We start from the raw sequence: 21037 nt of genomic DNA on the forward strand, positions 1-21037 counted from the left end.
TGGAGGCAATCACTTTAACAAAGAATGAGTGTGGCCATCAAAGAAGAAAAAGCTAGTTGGCTAGCTATAAAAGGTAAGAACCACAGATCATGCTTCCAGGAATCACGAAAGGAACCAGGGAAAAAGAAGACTAAAGATGAGACTAAGGAATAGACAATAAAGGCATACGGTCCATAAAAAGTAGAAAGGGGGGGAAAAAAAGTTGTGATGAATGTAAAGCCTCAGGGAAGGGATTTAATCTTAAAGGACAGGCATTTAATCTTTAAACTTTCATTGCTGCTATCACTTTTTACACAACAGATGTTTCTGCAAAGCTCGGTATCTATTATTATATCATGTTTTCTATAAATCAAGTTAATAGGGAAATAAATCTAATGTTGAGTTTTCTTAAAGCAGAGTTCCACCTATATGATATTTTTCTAACGATCAAAAAAATTGAGAAAGAATATTTTTATAAAAATGAAAACCAGCAATATGAAGCTCTAAAACGAAACACATATTTACACCTTTCTTACAGCACCTATCACTTCCTTCCTTGCATAATTACTTATGTGGTAAAGTACCTAGTCCCTAATTGGAGTTCAACAAACACTAGTGTTCCCTTTCTTAGTAGCTCAGAAAGTTCCCAAGGCAAGAATTCTGATTAACTCATCTGCTTATCTGCTTTGCACAGAGTTGGTGACGCTTGATGAACACACACTGACACATAACTCTCTGCCTTTTACAAAAATCGTCCTTGCAAAACAACTATCACTGTCCATCTGACAAAGCTGGGAAAATACCTGTATCATACAGGTACATAACTCCAATAATATCACTTTTGCATGGTGTCAGTGCTTGCTTAAGTAGCAAAGAATTGCTACAAAACAAGTAAAACAGGCACAAAAAAATTTAAGAATCTGTAAATGATCACTCATAAATTTCAAGATTCCACATAGCTAATTTAATCCAACACTTGTCTCTATTTAAGGTATATGAGAAATAAAAATCCAAAGCATTAGCCTGATGATCAGCCAGTTAAAAATACACGTTTGAATACGCCGAAGATATTTATAAAGCCAACAGAGATACTATTAATATGTTGAAATTCGCTGGCCAGTGCTGGATTCTACCCTTAATCTTCTACTACTATTCAAGAGAACCCAACTAGTCAAGGCTTCTCGTATCACTTAAGTCACTCAAATTGGCATACACAACCCAACCTCAAAAAGAAAAAAAGAGTTCAGCTCTCCATATGGTAATGTTCTCCTATCTCCTTCCTTTACATTAATGTCCCATGTACTACTTTTCCACGATCTTAAGTAGGCCTCATTTAAGCAGGCCAATAGTACTACCAAGTAACAGGAGTTGAAAAAAAAGTCGTAACAGTTAAGTCTGCCCTCCCACAGATCTCACTTGGGTGTAGATTTCACAAGCGCTGAAAGCTATACGCTGCCACTGTCAAACCCTGAAGCCGCACCGTCACCCTGCTGTGCCCATAGGCAACTGTTCCAGAATGTTTTCTTTGAAATGATCTCTCTCGGCTCGACACGTTAAACAAGAACTTAAAAGGCCACCTTCTCCCCTAAAGTAGAACCTGATTCCTTCCCGTCCGCTCCTTTATTCGTCCAGCCCATAAAACCCGAGGCGGGAGGTCCGCTCCCCGACCCCTAGAGCCAGCGGGTCTCCCAACTGCTCGCCGCACCCACCGTCCACCCCCGACTGCCTCACGCCTCCTCCTTCCCCCACGGCAGAGCCTGCACCCCGGCCGGGCCCGCAGCCGAACCCCGGCCCGGGCCTGTGTTGCCGGGAGCGGCCGCAGGCCTCAGGCCTAACCTCCTGTGGGGGCCCTCACCTCTTTCGGGACCAGTTGGTTCTCCTCGCCAGGCACCATCGCTGACTCCGGCCGCTTCTCTCCGCCCTGCCGGGGGAGGGTGGAGGGTGGCGGCGGCTCGCTAGTTCAAGAGAGAATGGCAACGGCAGTCATCCTCTCCACCGCCTGCGCTCCAGCAATCGCGGAGGCCTCACCCCGGGCCTCAGACACCAGCGCGCAGACACCTACCCAGGGCTCCGCCGCCGCCGCCGCCGCTACCACCGCCGCCTTCGTCGTCGGCCCCTCCCCCAGCCCGCTGCAATCAATGGAAAAATGGCGGCGGCCGCTCTCGCGAGAATTCAACCCGTCGGGCTCCAAGCCCGGCGCCTGGCGCCCGAGGTGGCCGGCACTTGTCGCTCGCTTCTAGTCACCTTGGCTCTTCCTCAGTGCCGGGAAGTACAGAATTGGCAAGACAGCCATGCAAACGCTTTTCGTTAGAGGAGAGCTGGACGTTCCATCTCGGGACTCCCTCTGCCGGCCGAGGAAGGACCAGGCCCACTGTCCTCCCTGCCTTCTGGGGCTCTTCCGACTCTGCCCAGCAGGGAAAGACCAGCCGAAAGTTCCTTCTCTGACCCTAGCAACTCATACCCTTCTGGCTTCCCGTTAGCAAAGCGCCTGGACGTCATCCCCTCTTCAGATACCCCAGGCCTCGTCCTGATAGAGACACCACCGCGGGTCACCTCCCGGCCCCCGCGCTTAGACACGGCTCTGGCCCTTCCAGTCGGAATGAACAGCGTTTTATTTGCTCCCGTTCACTCTCCTGACGTTCTTTTCCCCTCTCCCCACCCTCCTTCTCAACGGCCCCCAGCTGGAGGGACCTCAGGGGCCACCCCCTGCTGGGGGAGGCAGCCACCCCTTCCCTTATGAAGCGGTGTCCTCACCGCCCGCCCCCCGCAACTACATTGGAGAGGCGCTCCCCTGCCCCGTTCCACAGAACTTCCTTCTCCATCAGGGCCAAGTCTGAGACTGAGCTAGCCTCCAAGAGTAGAGCTGTGTATGCTTCAACCTGTGATCTCCGTTAACGTTTTTGGAGAACTTTAATCTTCTCTAGCAGTAAGCATGGTGCTTTGTGTTACACTAAACAAAGTTTGCTGTAGTCATTTTTCCAAATCCTACTTCCATTATGGAGACTCAGCGGGGCTCCTTCATGAAGACTTTTATGGATGCAGTGATCTTACAGCGTGCTGAGATAATATAATCTTGTCATGTTCCTAACACCCACAGCATTAACTGCCTGCACTTGTGTTCTCCAAACTTTTTTTTATTGTAATCCCGTTACCAGAAAAAACCATATACTTATATAAGTTTTATACGTGTCCTTCTGTGTGCAGAATTACAAAATATTTGTAAAATGTAAAAAGGCTAAGACAAAGATGAAATAAACATTTAAAATAACTGAGTTATTTTCCATATTAATGGTATAAAAATCTTTGTTATTCCCACTAAAAATATTTAGGGAAATCAATATGATTGACTAAGTTACATTAATTTTAAAAATAATACTTCGTGAAATAGTTATTAAAATGTCTGATTCAACGTCAGGTTACTTCTGTATTTGGTTTAATGACTGTCATAAGCTGGAAAAAAAGGTAACTCACAAAGATGTAGATCCTAAAGAAGTACATCCTTGAGCATTCTTCCTAATGCATGTTAAGAAAGATTTAAAAAAAAAAGTTTCATTTTTATCCATTCCATCCACCAACCATGCAAAGGTTTTTCCTGAAATTCAACTAGTAGTGTTCCATCTTTCCTGATGTCAACCAGAAGACGTTGCATTTTTATATTTTTACAAATGATTCAAAGCTCTTTGGAATAAATTGCTTAGAAGATTTTTAAGAGGTTGAAAATTTCTGTCTTCAACTTTTAAGCATTCATGTATGAGTTTTGAGGGGTTATAGATCTTGTCTTTAAGGTTTTGATAGTTTGATTATCATGGATTAAGATGAATTTTGACTTTTTAAAATATTGCATTAAAATTAGTTGTCTTGATTATTGAATTTTTGGCACCACCCCTTAAATTTTGTGTCCAGGGTGAATGGTTTTCACCTTGAAAACCATTTGCTTCACCATAGTTCCAGCCTTGGGTGGCTCACATATATCATTTTTGCATCAAAATCACATGATGGAAATATTTCCAAACTTCTATTTACAAAATGTCATCCCATGACTTAGTAAGGTGTCTTCTGTAGTGCTGGCCACTGCTGTGGAGCTCACACTAGAAGTAGAAATGTCATCTGTCATCATCTTTTTTGCTTATGCTTGCAGTATTGTTTCAAACTCATGTTGTCTTTCCAGAAATCCTTTTTAGCCACTTTCATTTTAGTACAGGTTGATATAATGAAATAAGAAGGTAATTGATAAATCTACTTAATTCAGCACACATAAACTGGAATAAGTCACAACATACTAAAAGAAAATGAAGGAATCTCTGAATTCTCTACATTGCAGAACTCACACTTTTCATTCAGGAATAGTGAGATGCCAGTGTTTATATATTCAATATAAGTAAAATTTAATTTTGTGTTTTTAGATTAAAATAAATAGAAAAAGAAAGTCTAACATTTTCTTCCCACAATCCCCCTTTTCTGATTGCACACTCTTTTCTTTATAGGCCACTGGCTTGACTATTGCAGGAGAGCCTAATAGGTTGGTAAGTATACAATGAATATTTGTGGAATAAGTATGTGGATTCATGAATGGATTAATGAATAAATGGACAAATACAAATATATGCCTACTCTTCCTAATATATTGTTACTGAGATTACATGGATATGTGTTGATTTACTTTATATGTGAATTTTATTTCTCCAGTCCTTACCTCTCCCATAGGCTGTAAACTCATACATCTACCTTTTTAATGGCTCAATACATCCCAAATTTAAACTTGACCTGAACAGAACATTTGATTTCCAAGCTTTCTCTACCTCCTGCAACATATCCTCTATCAGTTCTCCCCAACCTTGCTAAATTACACCATCATCAATTCAGTTTATCAAACCAAAAACCTGAGACTTACATTCTTCATCTTACATTCAGTCCTTTCATATGGGCTGTTGCTTCCACCTCTGAAACACATCTCAAATCCATCCACTTTTCTTTCTATCCACTACTGCACATCCCACTCGAATTACTTTATTCTTTTGCCTGAACTACTGCAGTTACCTCCTAACTGGGTTCCTGTTTCTAATCTTATCCCTCAACAATCCATATTCCATAGAGCAACCAGAGTGATCTTTCAAAAATATGTCATATCCCTCCCAAATCTTCCAAAGACATCTCATCCCTCTTAGAATAAAATTCATATTCTTTGCCATAGCCTGTAAGACCCAATGTAATCAAGCCCCTGTCTGTCTTGCTCCAGTCATCTGCCACTCTTCCTCTTACACTTAATGACCCAGCCACTCTGCCTTTACTGGGGTTTCTAAATACATAAAGTTTGTCTCTGCCCCAAAGCCTTTGTAGTAGTTATTTCCTTTCCCTGAAATGTTTTTCCCCCAGATCTTTCTCTTATCTAGTTTAATCTTGTCATTTGGGCTTCTCAAATGTTAAATCTTCCAAGAGACCTTTTATGATAATCCTGTCTAAACTGGTTGTCCTTAATGCATCCTCAATGTCTAGAACAATGCCTGACACATAGTAGGTCATTAATAAATTGTTGTTGAATTTAAAACAGAAAAACAAAAAAACAAGACTGGTGTGGGTCAGAGGCTGATGATTTTTCTTTTAATTTCTTTGGGAATATTTTCCTTTTCCTTTTCAAATGAAAAAGTTCATAGTATAACCCCAGTCAAAGTATGAAAAAAAAAAAAAATCACACAAACCCAGTTTGGAGGACATTCTACAGGATGCCTGGTCAGTACTCCTCAAGACTGTTAAGGTCATGAAAAACAATGAAAGAATAAGACACTGTCGTAGACCAGAGGAAACTGAGGAAATATGACAAGTAAATGCAATGTGGGACTCTGAAGTGGATCCCGAAACAGGAAGAAGCCATTAATGAAAAAAAATGGTAAAATTCAAATAACATCTGTATTTGGTTAATATTTATGTACTAGTGTTCTTTTCTTAGTTTTTAAATTTTTTTAAAAAAGTTAATACACTTCATTTTTATTATTATTATTATTATTATTATTATTATTATTATTATTTAGACGGAGTTTTGCTCTTCTCGTCCAGGTTGGAGTGCAGCGGCGTGATCTTGGCTCACTGCAACCTCCATCTCCTGGGTTCAAGCTATTCTCCTGCCTCAGCCTCCTGAGTAGCTGGGATTACGGGCGTGCACCACCACGTCCAGCAAATTTTTTATTTTTAGTAGAGACAGGGTTTCACCATGTTGGTCAGGCTGGTCTCGAACTCCTGACCTCAGGTGATCCACCCACTCAGCCTCCCAAAGTGCTGGGATTACAGGCATGAGCCACCACAGCCAGCTTTTATTTTTGTTCTTAACAGCAAAGACTATATTTAAATAGTAAATGAGAAGAAATTGTAATTAAACTTTGGTTTTTTAGAGCAATTTTAGGTTCACAGCAAAATTGAGCTGAAAGTACAGAGAGTTCTCATACACTTGCTGTCCCTACACATACACACCCTCTCCACTATTGACAACTGCCACCACAGTGGTACATTTGCTACAACTGATGAACCTACATTGATACATCATCATCATCCAAAGTCCATAGTTTACATTAGGATTCATTCTTGGTGTTGTACATTCCATGTGTTTTGATAAATATATAATGATATATATCCACCATTGCATTATCATACAGAATAGTTTCACTGCCCTCAAATCTGCTGTGTTCTGCCTATTAATCCCTCCGTCCCTCCTAACTCCTGGCATTCACTGATCTTTTTACTGTCTCCATAGTTTTACCTTTTCCAGATTGTTGGAATCATATGGTATGTAGGCTTTTCAAATTGGCTCTTTTGCCTAGTAATATGCATTTAAGTTTCCTCCATGTCTTTTCATGGCTTGATAGTTCATTTTGTTTTAGCACTGAATAATATTCCATCATCTGGATGTACCACAGTTCATTTATCCATTCACCTACTGAAAGATATCTTAGTTGCTTCCAAGTTTTGGCAATTACCAATAAAGTAAATACAACCATCCACGTGCACATTTTTGTGTAGGTATGAATTCTCAATTCATTTTGGTAAGTACCAAAGAGCATGACCGATAGATTGCACAGTAAGGGTATGTTCAGTTTTGTAAAAAAACAGAACAAAACAAAACAAAAAAACTGCATGCTTTACATAGTTTTTTTACATAGTTTTGTAAAAAAAATTAAAATTTAAATTTAAAAAACTGCATAGTTTTACAAAACTAAACATTTCAAAGTGGTTGTGCCATTTTTCATTCCCACCATCCGTGAATGAGAGTTCCCATTACTCCACCACGTCTTTGCCAGTATTTGACATCATCAGAGTTTTGATTTTGACCATTCTGATACATATATAGTGGTATCTCTCGTCGTTTTAATTTGCAATTCCCTAATAACATATGATGTTGAACATCTTTTCATATACTTACTTGCCATCTGTTTATCTTCTTTGGTAAGGTGTCTGTTCAGGTCTTTTGCCCATTTTTTAAATTGGGTTGTTCATTTTCTTATTATTGATTTTTAATAGTTCTTTGTATATTTTGGATAACAGTTCTTTATCAGATGTGTCATTTGCAAACATTTTCTCCCTGTCTGTGCCTCATCTTCTCATTCGCCTGACATTGTCTGTCACACGGCAGAAATTTTTAATTTTAACGAAGCCCAGCTTATCAATTACTTATTTCATCGATCATGTCTGTGGTGGTGTATCTGAAAAGTTATCACCGAATCCAAAGTCATCTAGGTTTTCTCCTTTGTTATCATCTAGGAGTTTTATAGTTTTAAAGTTTACATTTAGGTCTATGATCCATTTTGAGTTCATTTTTGCATGGTATAAGGTCCGTGGCTAGATTTGTTTCTTTGCATGTGAACATAAAATTGTTCCAGCACCATTTGTTGAAAAGACTTTTTTCTCCATTATATTTCCTTTGCTCCTTTGTCAAAGATTAATTGACTGTATTTACGTGGGTCTGTTTCTGGGCTCTCTATTCTGTTCCGTTAATCTATTTGTTTATTCTTTCACCAATGCCACACTGTCTTGACTACTGTAGCTTTAAAGTAAGTCTGGAAGTCAGCCCTCTGACTTTGTTCTTCTTGAATATTGAGTTGGCTATTCTGGGTCTTTTTCCTCTCTATATAAACTTCGGAATCAGTCTGTCAATACCCTCAAAATAATTTGCCAGAATTGTGATTGAGATTGCGCTGAATCTGTAGATCAAGATGGGAAAAACTGACATCTTGACCATTTTGAGTCTTCCTATCCATGAACATGGAATATCTCTTCCTTTATTTAGTTCTTTGATATCTTTCATTAGACTTTTGTCACTTTCCATGAATATATATACCTCATACATATTTGGTTAGGTTTATAGGTAAGTATGATTTTGGGGGGTTCTAATGTAAATGGTAATGTGTTTTATATTTGAAATTCCACTTGTTCATTGCTGATAGTTTCTTAGTTTTTATAAGTGTAACATGGTAATGTAAGATATTAGCAATGGGGGAAAGTGGAGGAGGTATATATAGACTCTCTGTCCTGTCTTCATAACTTTCTTGAAAACATAAAATTATTCCAAAATAAAAGGTATATTTTAATGTTCATAGCAATACTTAAGATTTTATTTTCTTTCTTTTATATTTCGAGACTCTTCATTGCACAAGTCTAAGCATGTAGTCAAAGTCATACTATGCAATTTAAGAATCAGTGAAAATAGAAGGTTAAATGTGTATTATAAAAATGAAAAGAAAATTTCACCATGACTATGTTTTAATAAGGTTAAGGAGAAAATCTTTAGTCGGTGTAATGTGGCTTTGGAGCCAGATTTACCTGTTTTGAAATCCAAGCTCTGCCACTTCCTCCATATAAGACCTGTCTGAACCTCCATTTTCTCAACTATTAAATGGGGGCAATAAAGTAGACCCTTGGCATTTATCAGTTTAACATTTGCCGTGTTGACTGGAAAAGTCCATGACATGTAGCACAATTGTTATAGAAAGGAAATTTGAACTTTATACGTTAACCAGAGTACAGAAGACCAAGGAGCTAAGTGTTTGAAAGAATAAGCTGAAAATACATTATTTGAGTTTGAATCCTACCTCTGTTATTATTAACTGTATGACATGCCTTGGGTAGATCTCTTAAATCCACCAAGCTTCAGTTTCTTATCTGTAAAATGGGGATGATAACAGCCTCATTTCACAAGGTTGTTGTATTAACTAGTAAAGAAAGTAATAATCACAAAACTACAACACTTAAGATTGGTTGAGGCAGGGCGCGGTGGCTCACGCCTGTAATCCTAGCACTTTGAGGGACCAAGGCGGGTGGATCACCTGAGATCAGGAATTCGAGACCAGCCTGGCCAACATGGTGAAACCCCGTCTCTGCTGAAAAAAAAAAAAAAAAAAATGCCACACATGGTGGCAGCCGCCTATAATCCCAGCTACTCTGGAGGCTGACATAAGAGAATCGCTTGAACCCGGAGGGCAGCGGAAGTTGCAGTGAGCTGAGACCGCACCATTGCACTCCAGCCCGGGAGAAAGAGCAAAACTCTGTCTCGAAAAAAAAATTTAAAAAAAAAAAAAAAGATTGGTTGAATAACCAGGTATGGTGGCTCACGCCTGTAATCCCAGCACTTTGGGAGGCTGCCGCGAGAGGATCACTTGAGCCCAGGAGTTCAAGAGAAGCCTAGGCAACATCGGGAGACCCCATCTCTACAAAAAATAAAAAATTAGCCAGCTGTGGTGGCGCACCCCTGTAGTCCCAGCTATACAGGAAGCTGAGGTGGGAGGATCCCTTGAGCCTGGGAGGTTGAGGCTGAAGTGAGCCGAGATCACACAACTGGACTCCAGCCTGGGTGAGGAGAGAGACCCTGTCTCAAAAAAAAAAAAAAAAAGGTTGAATATGTAGATTGAGTCCTGCTCTAGAAACTTCCTTTGCTCTTTTTTTTTTTTTTCCCCTGAGACAGCGCCTCCTTCTTTTGCCCAGGCTGTAGTGCAGTGGCACGATCTCGGCTCACTTCAACCTCCGCCTCCTGGTTTCAAGCGATTCTCCTGCCTCAGCCTCCTGAGTAGCTGGGATTACAGGCATGCGCCACCATGTCCGGCTAATTTTTGTATTTTAGTAGAGACAGGGTTTCACCATGTTGGTCAGGCTAGTCTAGAGCTCCTGATCTCGTGATCTGCCCGCCTTGGCCTCCCAAAGTGCTGGGATTACAGGTGTGAACCACTGCGCCCGGCTCCTTTGCATATATTTTTTATTCAGTTCTCTCAACAACTTTATGCATAAGTACTTCTAATATCCCCATCTTACAAGTGAGGAAATGCATGTAAACTGTTTAAAGCACTCAACACACACTGTCTGACAAATACTAAGCAATCAATATATGCTGACTCTAATTATCCTAACAGTAGACTGAGTTTCATGAGGGAATGCACAGCCCTCACAAAACCTGGCATATAGTAGGTGCTTTTAAATTCATGTTGAATAAATGAATAAATAAACTAGTCACTTAGCTAGTGAGTAAGTCTAGTTAATTGTATGGCAACTACACTTTGATATAGTTTCATTTCTACCTAGTCTTCTCCACTTACGTAGTTCTTCCATGAATTTTCTTTGTGGAAAATGACTCTGAAAAGAAATTCAATTATTAGTAATGAGATTGAAGAAATTATTAAAGTGATGGATCTTAGCCACAAAATAGGCCTTCTGTCTAAGTTAAAGAGTGGGATGTAAAATTAGTCAATGACTTATATTTATGGTGGAAAAGACACCATCAATAAGGAACAAGAAAAAGTAATTTGGGAAACTATTTAAATGAGTGCATCCACTAAGGAAAAAAAGCTCATCAATTAAGTTAAAAACCACTGAATATTGAAAAGATGACTAACTTTTGGTGTGAAGATGAGAATAGAAAAAATGATGCTCAAGAAAATGTAATCTGGGAGAAACCTAGGAACATTTGTATAAATATTTTCATGAGGTAAGCAAGTGAGGACATTTGTGGGGCTCTTAACCCATTGTGACCTCAAAAAAAAAAAGATTGTTTCTGTGACCTAAAGTAGCATTTTTCTATTGACATTTTATAAAGATAAAAGTCACTGCCACAGAAGTGCTTTCTTGCCTCTTTCTAAGCTGAAGAAATTCATAAAGAAAAGGTTAATAGGTCAGTGTGTTCAACAGTATTAAAAAGAGGCTCTTGTCAACAGAAAATGCCTTGGTAAACATATTGAAGGAGGAGAGGCAAATATCAGCGCCCAAGGCAACCAAAGACAAACTGACCACGATTCACTCAGCTTTCTTTGGGGTCAACAAGTGCCCAAATTTTAAGGTGCAAGAATAGGAAGGAATCTAGCAAAATAAAGTTGGGGTCACAGTGTTAAACTTTCTGAAATGATTTCGTAATGTCTTTGAAATAGAGTAATATTTGTAAATTTGTCATTTGAAGAGATCTCAACACTCCTTGAGAATGTGAAGGCTGAGTTGTAATAATTACTTGGCAGCATTGTGAGAATTAGAAATAATGTATACAAAGGTGAATATTTTATAATAATATTGATTTGAAACAAACCAAAAGCCAGAAGTGTAAAGGGAAAGATGGTAATTTAAAATTTTTAACTCATGTATAGCAAATATTAATATAAACAAAGTCAAAAGACAAAATATCATCTGGAAAAATATTTGCAACAAATATGCCAAATGGCTATTTTTTTCAGTGTAAAAGAGTGCTTATAAATCAATAAGGAAAAGATGAACAACCCAAGAGAAGAATGCTTAGAAGGTAAGTTAGCACCTCATAAAAAATGAAATATAGGCCAGTCACGGTGGCTCACACCTGTAATCCCAGCACTTTGGGAGGCCGAGGCAGGTGGATCACGAGGTCAGGGGATCAAGACCATCCTGGCTAACACGGTGAAATCCCGTCTCTACTAACAGGTACAAAAAATTAGCAGGGCCTGGTGGCGGGCGCCTGTAGTCCCAGCTATTCGGGAGGCTGAGGCAGGAGAATGGCGCTGACTCAGGAGGCAGAGCTTGCAGTGAGCTGAGATGGCGCCACTGCAATCCAGCCTGGGGGACAGAGCAAGACTTCATCTCAAAAAAAAAAAAAAAAAAAAATTAAAAAATGAAATATAAACTGTCAATAAATATCTGAAAAGATGCTCAAATGTACTTATAATTAAATAACTGCAAATGAAAACAATGAAATGATATTTTCACTCTTAGATTAGCAAAATTTATGGGGAAATAAAAGCTCTCATTTGAATTTGGTGGAATATGAGCTATTAAAAGCATTTTAAAGGCAATATGTCAACGTGTATAAAAAATTTCAAATGTGCCTATTCTTTGACCCAAAAGACATATGTATATTGATGTTCGTTATAGCATTGTTTGTAATAACTCAAAACTAGAAATAGCATAAATATTTGTCAGTAGGATCATGTAAATTGTGGCACACTCATACTATATAATACTATGAAGTTATGCAAATAGAATGAGGTAGAAAAATAAAAACTGTTAAGGACTAAATACAACATGATGTGTTAGACTTGATCCTGGAACAAAAAAGAACATTAGTGAAAACACTAGTGAAATTCAAAGTCAGAGTTTGGTTAATATTAATGTACCAATGTTAATTTCTTATTTTTGACAAAAGTACCTTTGAGAGGTGAAGCCAGCTGGACTTCCTGGGTCCAGTGGGGACTTGGAGAACTTTTCTGTCTAGCTCCAGGATTGTACATGCACCAATCAGTGCTCTGTGTCTAGCTAAAGGATTGTAAATGCACCAATCAGCACTCTGTAAAATGGACCAATCAGCAGGACGTGGGTGAGGACAAATAAGGGAATAAAAGCTGGACACCCCAGCCAGAAGTGGCAACCCACTCGGATCACCTTCCACATTGTGGAAGCTTTGTTCTTTCACTCTTCACAATAAATCTTGCTGCTGCTCACTCTTTAGGACTGTGCCACCTTTAAGAACTGTAACACTCACCACGAAGGTCCACAGCTTCATTCGTGAAGTCAGTAAGAGCAAGAATCCACCGGAAGGAATCAACTCTGGACACACCTTGATTATGTAAAATGTTAATATGCAACTCTACTGTAAATCCAAAATTATGCAAAAATGAAAAATTTATTTTAAAAAGGTGAGATAGCTCAAGATACAATAAATAATAAAAAGAAATTTGCAGGATATTATGTATGGCATTTGTGTACTAAAAGATGGTGTTATAAATATGTGTACCAGTATAAGCATAGAAATCTCTAGAAGAATATGCTCCTTCCCCTTCCTCCTCTCCTCAAAAATGTTTGTAGTGATTATCTCTAAGTCACTGGAATGGAAATTCTCAATGTTGGTGGAAGTAAGGAGTTAGTTGGAATCTTCTCTTTTTCTTTCTTTTGGTTTTTTGTTTTCATTTTTGTTTTTGTTTTTGTTTTTTTGAAACAGAGTCTCACTCTGTCACCCAGGCTGGAGTGCAGGGGCGTGATCTCGGCTCACTGCAACCTCCACCTCCAGGTTTAAGTGATTCTCCTGCTGCAGCCTCCCGAGTAGCTGGGATTACAGGCATGTGCCACCACGCCTGGCTAAGTTTTGTATTTTTAGTAGAGACTGGGTTTCACCATGTTGGCCAGGCTGGTCTTGAACTCCTGACCTCAAGTAATTCTCCCGTCTCGACCTCCCAAAGTGCTGGGATTACAGGCGTGAGCCACGGTGCCCAGCTGGAATCTTCTCTTTTTCATTTTCACATTAAATCATACTGTATTCTTTTAATTCTTTTAAAATAATTCAAAGACAACGAATTAAATAATGTATGAAAACTTGTTAGCATAATGACTGACATAGATGCTCACATAGATGCTCATATAAAAACTTTCATGTTTTCTTACTGGCCACTTTGGTTCATAACTTTTTATTATATCACTAATGACAATCACAAGTTTTTGTAGAGTACTTACTCTTACTATGATCCAGGCTCTGTATTGAGTATTTTATATACCCTATCTTATTACTCCCCATAACAACTTTATGATTTGGGAACAATTATTATCCTAATTTTCAGACAAGGAAACAGGAATTGAGAAGTTAAGTAACTTCCAAAGACATAAAGCAAATAGCTAAATGATGGAACTGGGATTTAAATCTAAGCAGTCTGACTCCAAACTCTTTTGTCATAGGTGAAGCCTTAGTTGCTTCTACAGATAGTCTTTAAACCTTCTGGTTGGTTATGTGGTAACTGCATCTACCAATAGTGGAAGAAAGCAATGTCTAATCATTTTCACTCTTTAGCAGAGTTGGATGATTTGAAATCTCCGGATCTTTCTTTAAAAATTTTAGCCAATGGGCTTTGTAGCTTGATTCTTTAAATTTTAAATGTTCCTACTTGTCTAATTGTTTGGTGATTTTCACTAAACTAAATGATCCCACTTCCTCATCATTTTTTAAGAGATTTAATTGTTTAATTCTTGTAGTTTCTTTTCTGGAAGACTAACAATCTCCTTTCCTAAAAATGAACTTTTTTTTTTTTTTTTTCTTTTGAGACAGAGTTTCACTCTTGTTGTCCAGACTGGAGTGCAACGGCATGATCTCAGCTCACTGCAACTTCCACCTCCCGGGTTCAAGCGATTCTCCTGCCTCAGCCTCCCAAATAGCTGGGATTACAGGCATGAGCCACCACACCTGGCTACTTTTGTATTTTTAGTAGAGACAGGGTTTCTCCATGTTGATAAGACTGGTCTCGAACTCCCAGCCTCAGGTGATCTGCCCACCTTGGCCTCCCAAAGTGCTGGGATTACAGGCGTGAGCCACCGCACCTGGCTGAACATTTTCTTTAAGAAGGTAATGAACAGTTGCTATTCCTTTCTTCTTCCTCTGTCTTCATCTGATAGATCAGGTAGTGTTTTTGCATAATTCCACCTAAACTTGTCAAAGTCTTTCACAGACCAGTACATGTTAGTAAAGGAATATCATCTTATCTTTTTACATGAGTCCTCTGGTAGAAAAAATTGAAAATGATACTTAGATGCTAGCTGTTAATGAAATTTTCTACCGGCACAGCTAACTAGGTCATCTTTTATTTAAAAATATTTCAGAAATGTTATCTAATTTTCTAATGTGTTGGCAGAGCATAGGCTTTTAAACCTAATTATCATCACCATCGTTGCCCATAATCAACACTCATTGGATTCTTGTCGCTTACATGGCACTGTTGTTTATGAAGAATCATAAATTCCTAGCCAGACTCAAAGTCTCATTTGATTTAACCACAAAAACTTTAAAATTTATTATGTGTGTGAGCACTGCAATTATACAGGCTTCTTTGGAAGACAAACTATAATAAATAAAATTTAGAAGGTAGATTGTAAAAATAGATCAGAAAATGTGATAGAAAGAACAGAAAATGAGCAAGGGTCATTTATCCTAATAAATTAATCTCCGCTAAATATCCCTAAGATGTTTGACATTGTGATAGATGCTTAAGAGAGCATAAAGTCAGTTTGGTGACTTATTGCCTGCATAATTGAATAAAGGAGATTAAAAATGATGGAGCATGTCAGAATTTTATGTTGGAAAATGTACTCTGAAATTCAATTCAACAGATATTTATTAAGAGTCTTCTGACAAGGCATGTTGCCAGGAACTATGTCAAACAGACGACTAAGAATGTTCTCTACTCTCAGGAAGCTCACAATTTAATGAGAACAGCGCTAGCCAATGCGAAAATTGGGGAAGGCACTCCAGAACTCACAGCTGGATGAGAACAGCTTCGGCTAGACTGGAACCTTCACTCACCCTTAGCCAGGCATCTGCGTACATTGTACAACTTGAACAATCACACACAGAAGCCCTAGCTATAACTACAATAAACAAACATGATGGAAAGATGGAATAATAAATGTGCACATATAAACCTGAGTATAGAGAAATGGGTTCTGTGTGAACATGACAATTGAACCTCAAGATGATTGGTCAAATGTTTTACAGAGAGAAAGAAGGTCCCTTTTACCTATGATTGGCCCAGTATAGGTCATATGCCTCATGCAGTGGCCAAGACTGAACTGAGTGCTGATTGTCCCAATAGACACACAAGTGTAAAGACATTCCTGGCAGACAAAAGCAACGTAGGAATCCTGGAGAAGAGAATTACAAATGTCATGCTGAGAAGTTAGGCATTTTTTTGTTATTAGTAGAGAGATCTATTAGAAATAAATTTTGTCTTTATAGAATGTTTTATAGTAGTTTGGGAAAATTCAGTATTATTTAAGTCTACATGTAGCAAGTGGAATTTGAATCTTAAAACTGTTTTCAACACACAATCTCATTTTCCAGAAAGTAAATGCAATAAACATTTTGGAATGTAAGCTTCTGGACTATCACAGAAAGTTGTTTAGCTGTTAATTTTGGGGGCAGTGGTCTCCAATTTTTTTTGACCAGATGTTTATTTCATAAATCACTAATATATATTGATTAATTTGTTTATAAACTCAATACATGTCTTACTAGTATTGGCTAATGTCCTGAGACTTAATAAGCAACTTAGAGCAAAGTTCATCATTAAAGACAGTGGTGGCCACATGCAGCGGCTCACACCTATAATCTCAGCACTTTGGGAGGCTGAGGTGGGAGGATTGCTTGAGCTCAGGTGTTCGAGATCAGCCTGGGCAACATAGGAAGACTTCCATCTCTACAAAAACATAAAATAAAAATAAATAGCTGGGCATGGTGGCGTGTGCCTATAGTCCAAACTACTTGAGAGGCTGAGGTTGGAGGGTGGCTTGAACTCGGGATGTCAACGCTACAGTGAGCAGTGATGGCACCACTGCACTCCAGCCTGGGTGACAGAGCAAGAACCTGTCTCAATAAATAAATAAATAAAGACAGCGATTGCAAATCCATATTTCAATATCTTCTTGATCATTTTGCAACACTTTGTTTTACTGATGCACTTGTCAGACTTGACCACACTGTCACAGATTTAGCTTCCTAAGATGGCCCCTGAGGTGTTGTACCAAGAGGAAGAGGAATGTTTGCTCTGCCATTTTCTCATCTCCTTGTGTTTACAAGCAGCATTATGTTGTGGTTAAGGCCACTGACCCCAGAGAGAAACTGCCTGGGTTGCATTGCAGCCCTGCCATTGACTAGCAACATCTTTAAGCTGTCTATGCCCCACTTTCTTCATGTTTAAAATGGGAATTAAAACAGTACTTTCCTCACAGGGTTTTTGCATGGATTAACTAAGTTAATAGAGATGAAACACTTAGGCCAGTGTCTGGCTGGTACTAAATGCCACATAAATATAATTGATCCTTGAACAAGGTGAAGTTTAGCTCCCTTCCCCTCCCCAGTCAAAAATTTGGGTATAACTTTTGAGTCCCCCAAAATTTGACTGCTAATAGCTTACTGTTGACTGAAGCCTTCCAGATAACATAAACAGTTGATTAACACATATTATATATTAACACATTATTATATATGTTCAATGTATACTATATTACTGCATGCATACTATATTACTTTATTACTAGAGCTACAGAAAAGAAAATGTTATTAAGAAAATGATAGCAAAGAGAAAATATATTCACTGTTCACTAAGTAGAAATGGATCATTATTAAGGTCTTCATCCTCATCGTCTTCACCTTGAGTAGGCCAAGGAAGAGAAGAGGTGGGGTTGATCTTGCTGTTTCCAGAGTGGCAAAAGCAGAAGAAAATCCACCTGTATATGGTTCCATGGGGTTCAAATCCATATTGATCAAGTGTTGACTACATTTTATATTGTTGGCATTATATTTAAGCTGTAGTGGTTTTTTTTTTGTAAAAATCTTTTAAAGTTACTTTTCTATTTTTTGAGGGCAAATTAGTTAAAACCAAATAATGTAATCTGTAACTCTGCCTCACTGAATCCTCAGTGGCCCCACCTCTTTGCTGTGAGAGCTCCCCTCCCCCACTTCCCCTCAGGTGACCTGGGTATGGTGTACACCAAGAGATCATGAGACATGCATGCCAAGTGGGGGAGCTGATGTTAGTCCACACATAAAAGGTTAGTACATTTTTCTTTTTCTTTTATTGATAACAAGTAAATATATATGTGTATGTATATATGCATATGGACATATATATGTATACATGTATATTTGTATATATACAGTCGTGCCTTGTTTAATGATGGCTATACATTTTGAGAAATGATTAGTTAATTTTGTCGTTATGTGAACATCATGGAGTGTACTTACAAAAGCTTAGATGTACACCTAGTAAACCTACTATACACCTAGGCTATATGATATAGCCTGGATATGGTTTGGCTCTGTGTCCCCACCCAAATCTCATCTTGAATTGTACTCTCATAATTCCCATGTGTTGTGGGAGAGACCACGTGGGAGAAAATTTGAATTATGGGGACAGTTTTGCCCATACTGTTCTCATGGTAGTGAATAAGTCTCATAAGATCTGATGATTTTATCAGGGGGTTCTGCTTTTGTATCTTCCTCATTTTCTCTTGCTGCCACCATGTATGAAGTGCCTTTTGCCTCCCACCGTGATTCTGAGGCCTCCCCAGTCATATGGAACTGTAAGTCCAATTAAACCTCTTTTTCTTCCAAGTCTCGGGTATGTTTTTATCAGCAGTGTGAAAATGGACTAATACAGTAAATTGGTACTGGGAATAGGGCATTGCTGAAAAGATACCCAAAAAAGTGGAAGCAACTTTGAAACTGGATTACGGGCAGAGGGTGGAAGAGTTTGGAGGGCTCAGAAGAAGACAGGAAGATATGGGAAAGTTTGGAAGACAAGAAGATATGGGAAAGTTTGGAACTTCCTAGAGACTTGTTGAATGACTTTGATAAAAATATTGATAATGATAGGGACAATGAAATCTAGGCTGAGGTGATCTGAGATAGAGAAGAAGAACTTGTTGGGAATGGGAGCAAAGGTGACTCTTGTTATGTTTTAGCAAACAGGCTGGTGGCATTTTGCCCCTGTCCTAGAGATATGTGGAACCTTGAACTTGAGAGAGATGATTTAGGGTATCTGGTGGGGGAAATTTCTAAGCAGTAAAGCATTCAAGAGGTGACATAGGTACTGTTAAAGGCATTCAGTTTTAAAAGGGAAGCAGAGCATAAAAGTTGGGAAAATTTACAGGCTGACAATGCAAAAGAAAAGAAAATCTTATTTTCTGAGGAGAAATTCAAGTTGCTGCAGATATTTGCATAAGTAATGAGGAGCTGAATGTTAATCCCCAAGACAATGGGGAAAATGTCTCCAGGGCATGTTAGAGGCCTTTGTGACAGCCTCTCCCATCACAGACCCAGAGGTCTAGGAGGAAAAAATGGTTTCATGGGCAGGGCCCAAGATCCCCATGCTGTGTGCAGCACAGGGACTTGGTGCCCTGTGTCCCAGCCACTCTAGCTGTGGCTGAAAGGGGCCAACATAGAGCTTAGGCCATGGCTTCAGAGGGTTCAAACCCCAAGCCTTGGGAGCTTCCATGTGGTGTTGAGCCTATGGGTGCACAGAAATCAAGAATTGGGGTTGAGAACCTCTGCGTAGATTTCAGAAGATATATGGAAACACCTGGATGTCCAGGCAGAAGTTTGCTGCAGGGGTAGGAATCTCATAGATTCTCATAGAGAATCTCTGCTAGGACAGTGCAGAAGGGGGATGCAGGGTTGGAGCCCCCACAGAGAGTCCCTACTGGGGCACTGCCTAGTGGACCTGTGAGAAGAGGGCCACTGTCTCCAGACCATAGAGTGGTAGATCCACCTACAGCTTGCACTATGAGCTTGGAAAAACCACAGACATTCAATGCCAGCCTGTGAAAGCAGCTGGGAGACTGTACCCTGCATAGCCACAGAGGTGGAGCTCCCCAGGACCATGGGAACCCACTTCTTGCACCAGTGTGACCTGGATGTGAGACGTGGAGTCAAAGGAGATCACATTGGAGCTTTAAAATTTGACCGCCCTGCTGGATTTCAGACTTGCATGGGCCTTGTAACCTCTTTGTTTTGGCCAATTTCTTCCATTTGGAATGACTGTATTTACCCAATACCTGTATTCCCAGTGTATCTAGGAAGTAACTAGCTTGCTTCTGATTTTACAGGCTCATAGGTGGAAGGGACTTGCCTTGTCTCAGATGAGACTTTGGACTGTGAACTTTTGGAAATGAGTTAAGACTTTGAGGGACTGTTAGGGAGACATGATTGGTTCTGAAATGTGAGGACATGAGATTTGGAGGGGCCAGGGGTGGAATGATATGGTTTGGCTGTGTCCCCACCCAAATCTCATCTTGAATTATATTCCCATAATTCCCATGTGTTGTGAGAGGGGCCCATTAGGAGATAATTTGAATCATGGGGGTGGTTTTTGCCATACTGTTCTTGTGGTAGTAAATAAGTTTCATGAGATCTGATGGTTTTATCAGGGGTTTCCACTTTTGCATCTTCCTCATTTTCTCTTGCTGCTGCCATGTAAGAAGTGCCTTTCACCTCCCGCCATGATTCTGAGGCTTCCCCAGCCATGTGGAACTGTAAGTCCAATTAAACTTCTTTTTTTCCCCAGTCTCAGGTATGTTTTTATCAGTAGTGTGAACACGGACTACTACAAGTCCATTGCTCCTAGGTTACAAACCTGTACAGCATATTACTGTAGTGGATATTGTAGGTAGTTGTAACACATGGTAAACATTTGGGTATCTAAACATGTCTAAACATAGAAAAGTATGTTAAAAATATGGTATTGTAATTTTATGGGACCACCATCATATATGTAGTTCATTGTTGACTGAAATGTTGTTATGTGGTGCATGACTGTGCATGTATATGTGTGCATGTGTGCATATATTATACATACATGTGTATGCATGTAAGCATATATATGTATTTTTTATATGTATATATGATCTATATATGTATGTGTGTGCATATACATGCATATATATGTATGTGCAGCTAGGTATGTGCATATACATGTGCATGTGTATTTATGTATGTGTATACATACATACATGCATGCATGTATACATATGTTTGTGTGTATATATATTTGTGTGTATATATGCAAATAGCATATATATATCTGTGCAGAAATATATATAT

At 39.2% G+C, this 21037-nt stretch overlaps 1 protein-coding gene across 27 annotated transcripts in view; it reads right to left on the reverse strand.

Annotated features, from left to right (window-relative positions):
- Positions 1-2090, reverse strand: part of USP47 (ubiquitin specific peptidase 47) — a 113694-nt gene extending 111604 nt beyond the window's left edge. For 21 of the 27 annotated variants that reach the window (XR_013404000.1, XR_013403999.1, XM_077963335.1 and 18 more), the window contains exon 1: positions 1835-2090. Coding sequence is in view for 13 of the 27 variants with exons in the window: in XM_077963335.1 (XP_077819461.1) it covers positions 1835-1873 (39 nt within the window). In the remaining 14 variants the exon portion in view is untranslated. The remainder of the gene's footprint in view (positions 1-1834) is intronic. The other 6 variants (XR_013404001.1, XM_077963342.1, XM_077963338.1 and 3 more) reach the window with 1 other exon arrangement.
- Positions 2091-21037: the final 18947 nt, after the last annotated feature.

The sequence above is a fragment of the Macaca mulatta genome, chromosome 14 (genome assembly GCF_049350105.2).
Source record: "Macaca mulatta isolate MMU2019108-1 chromosome 14, T2T-MMU8v2.0, whole genome shotgun sequence".
NCBI classification, from domain to species: domain Eukaryota; kingdom Metazoa; phylum Chordata; class Mammalia; order Primates; family Cercopithecidae; genus Macaca; species Macaca mulatta.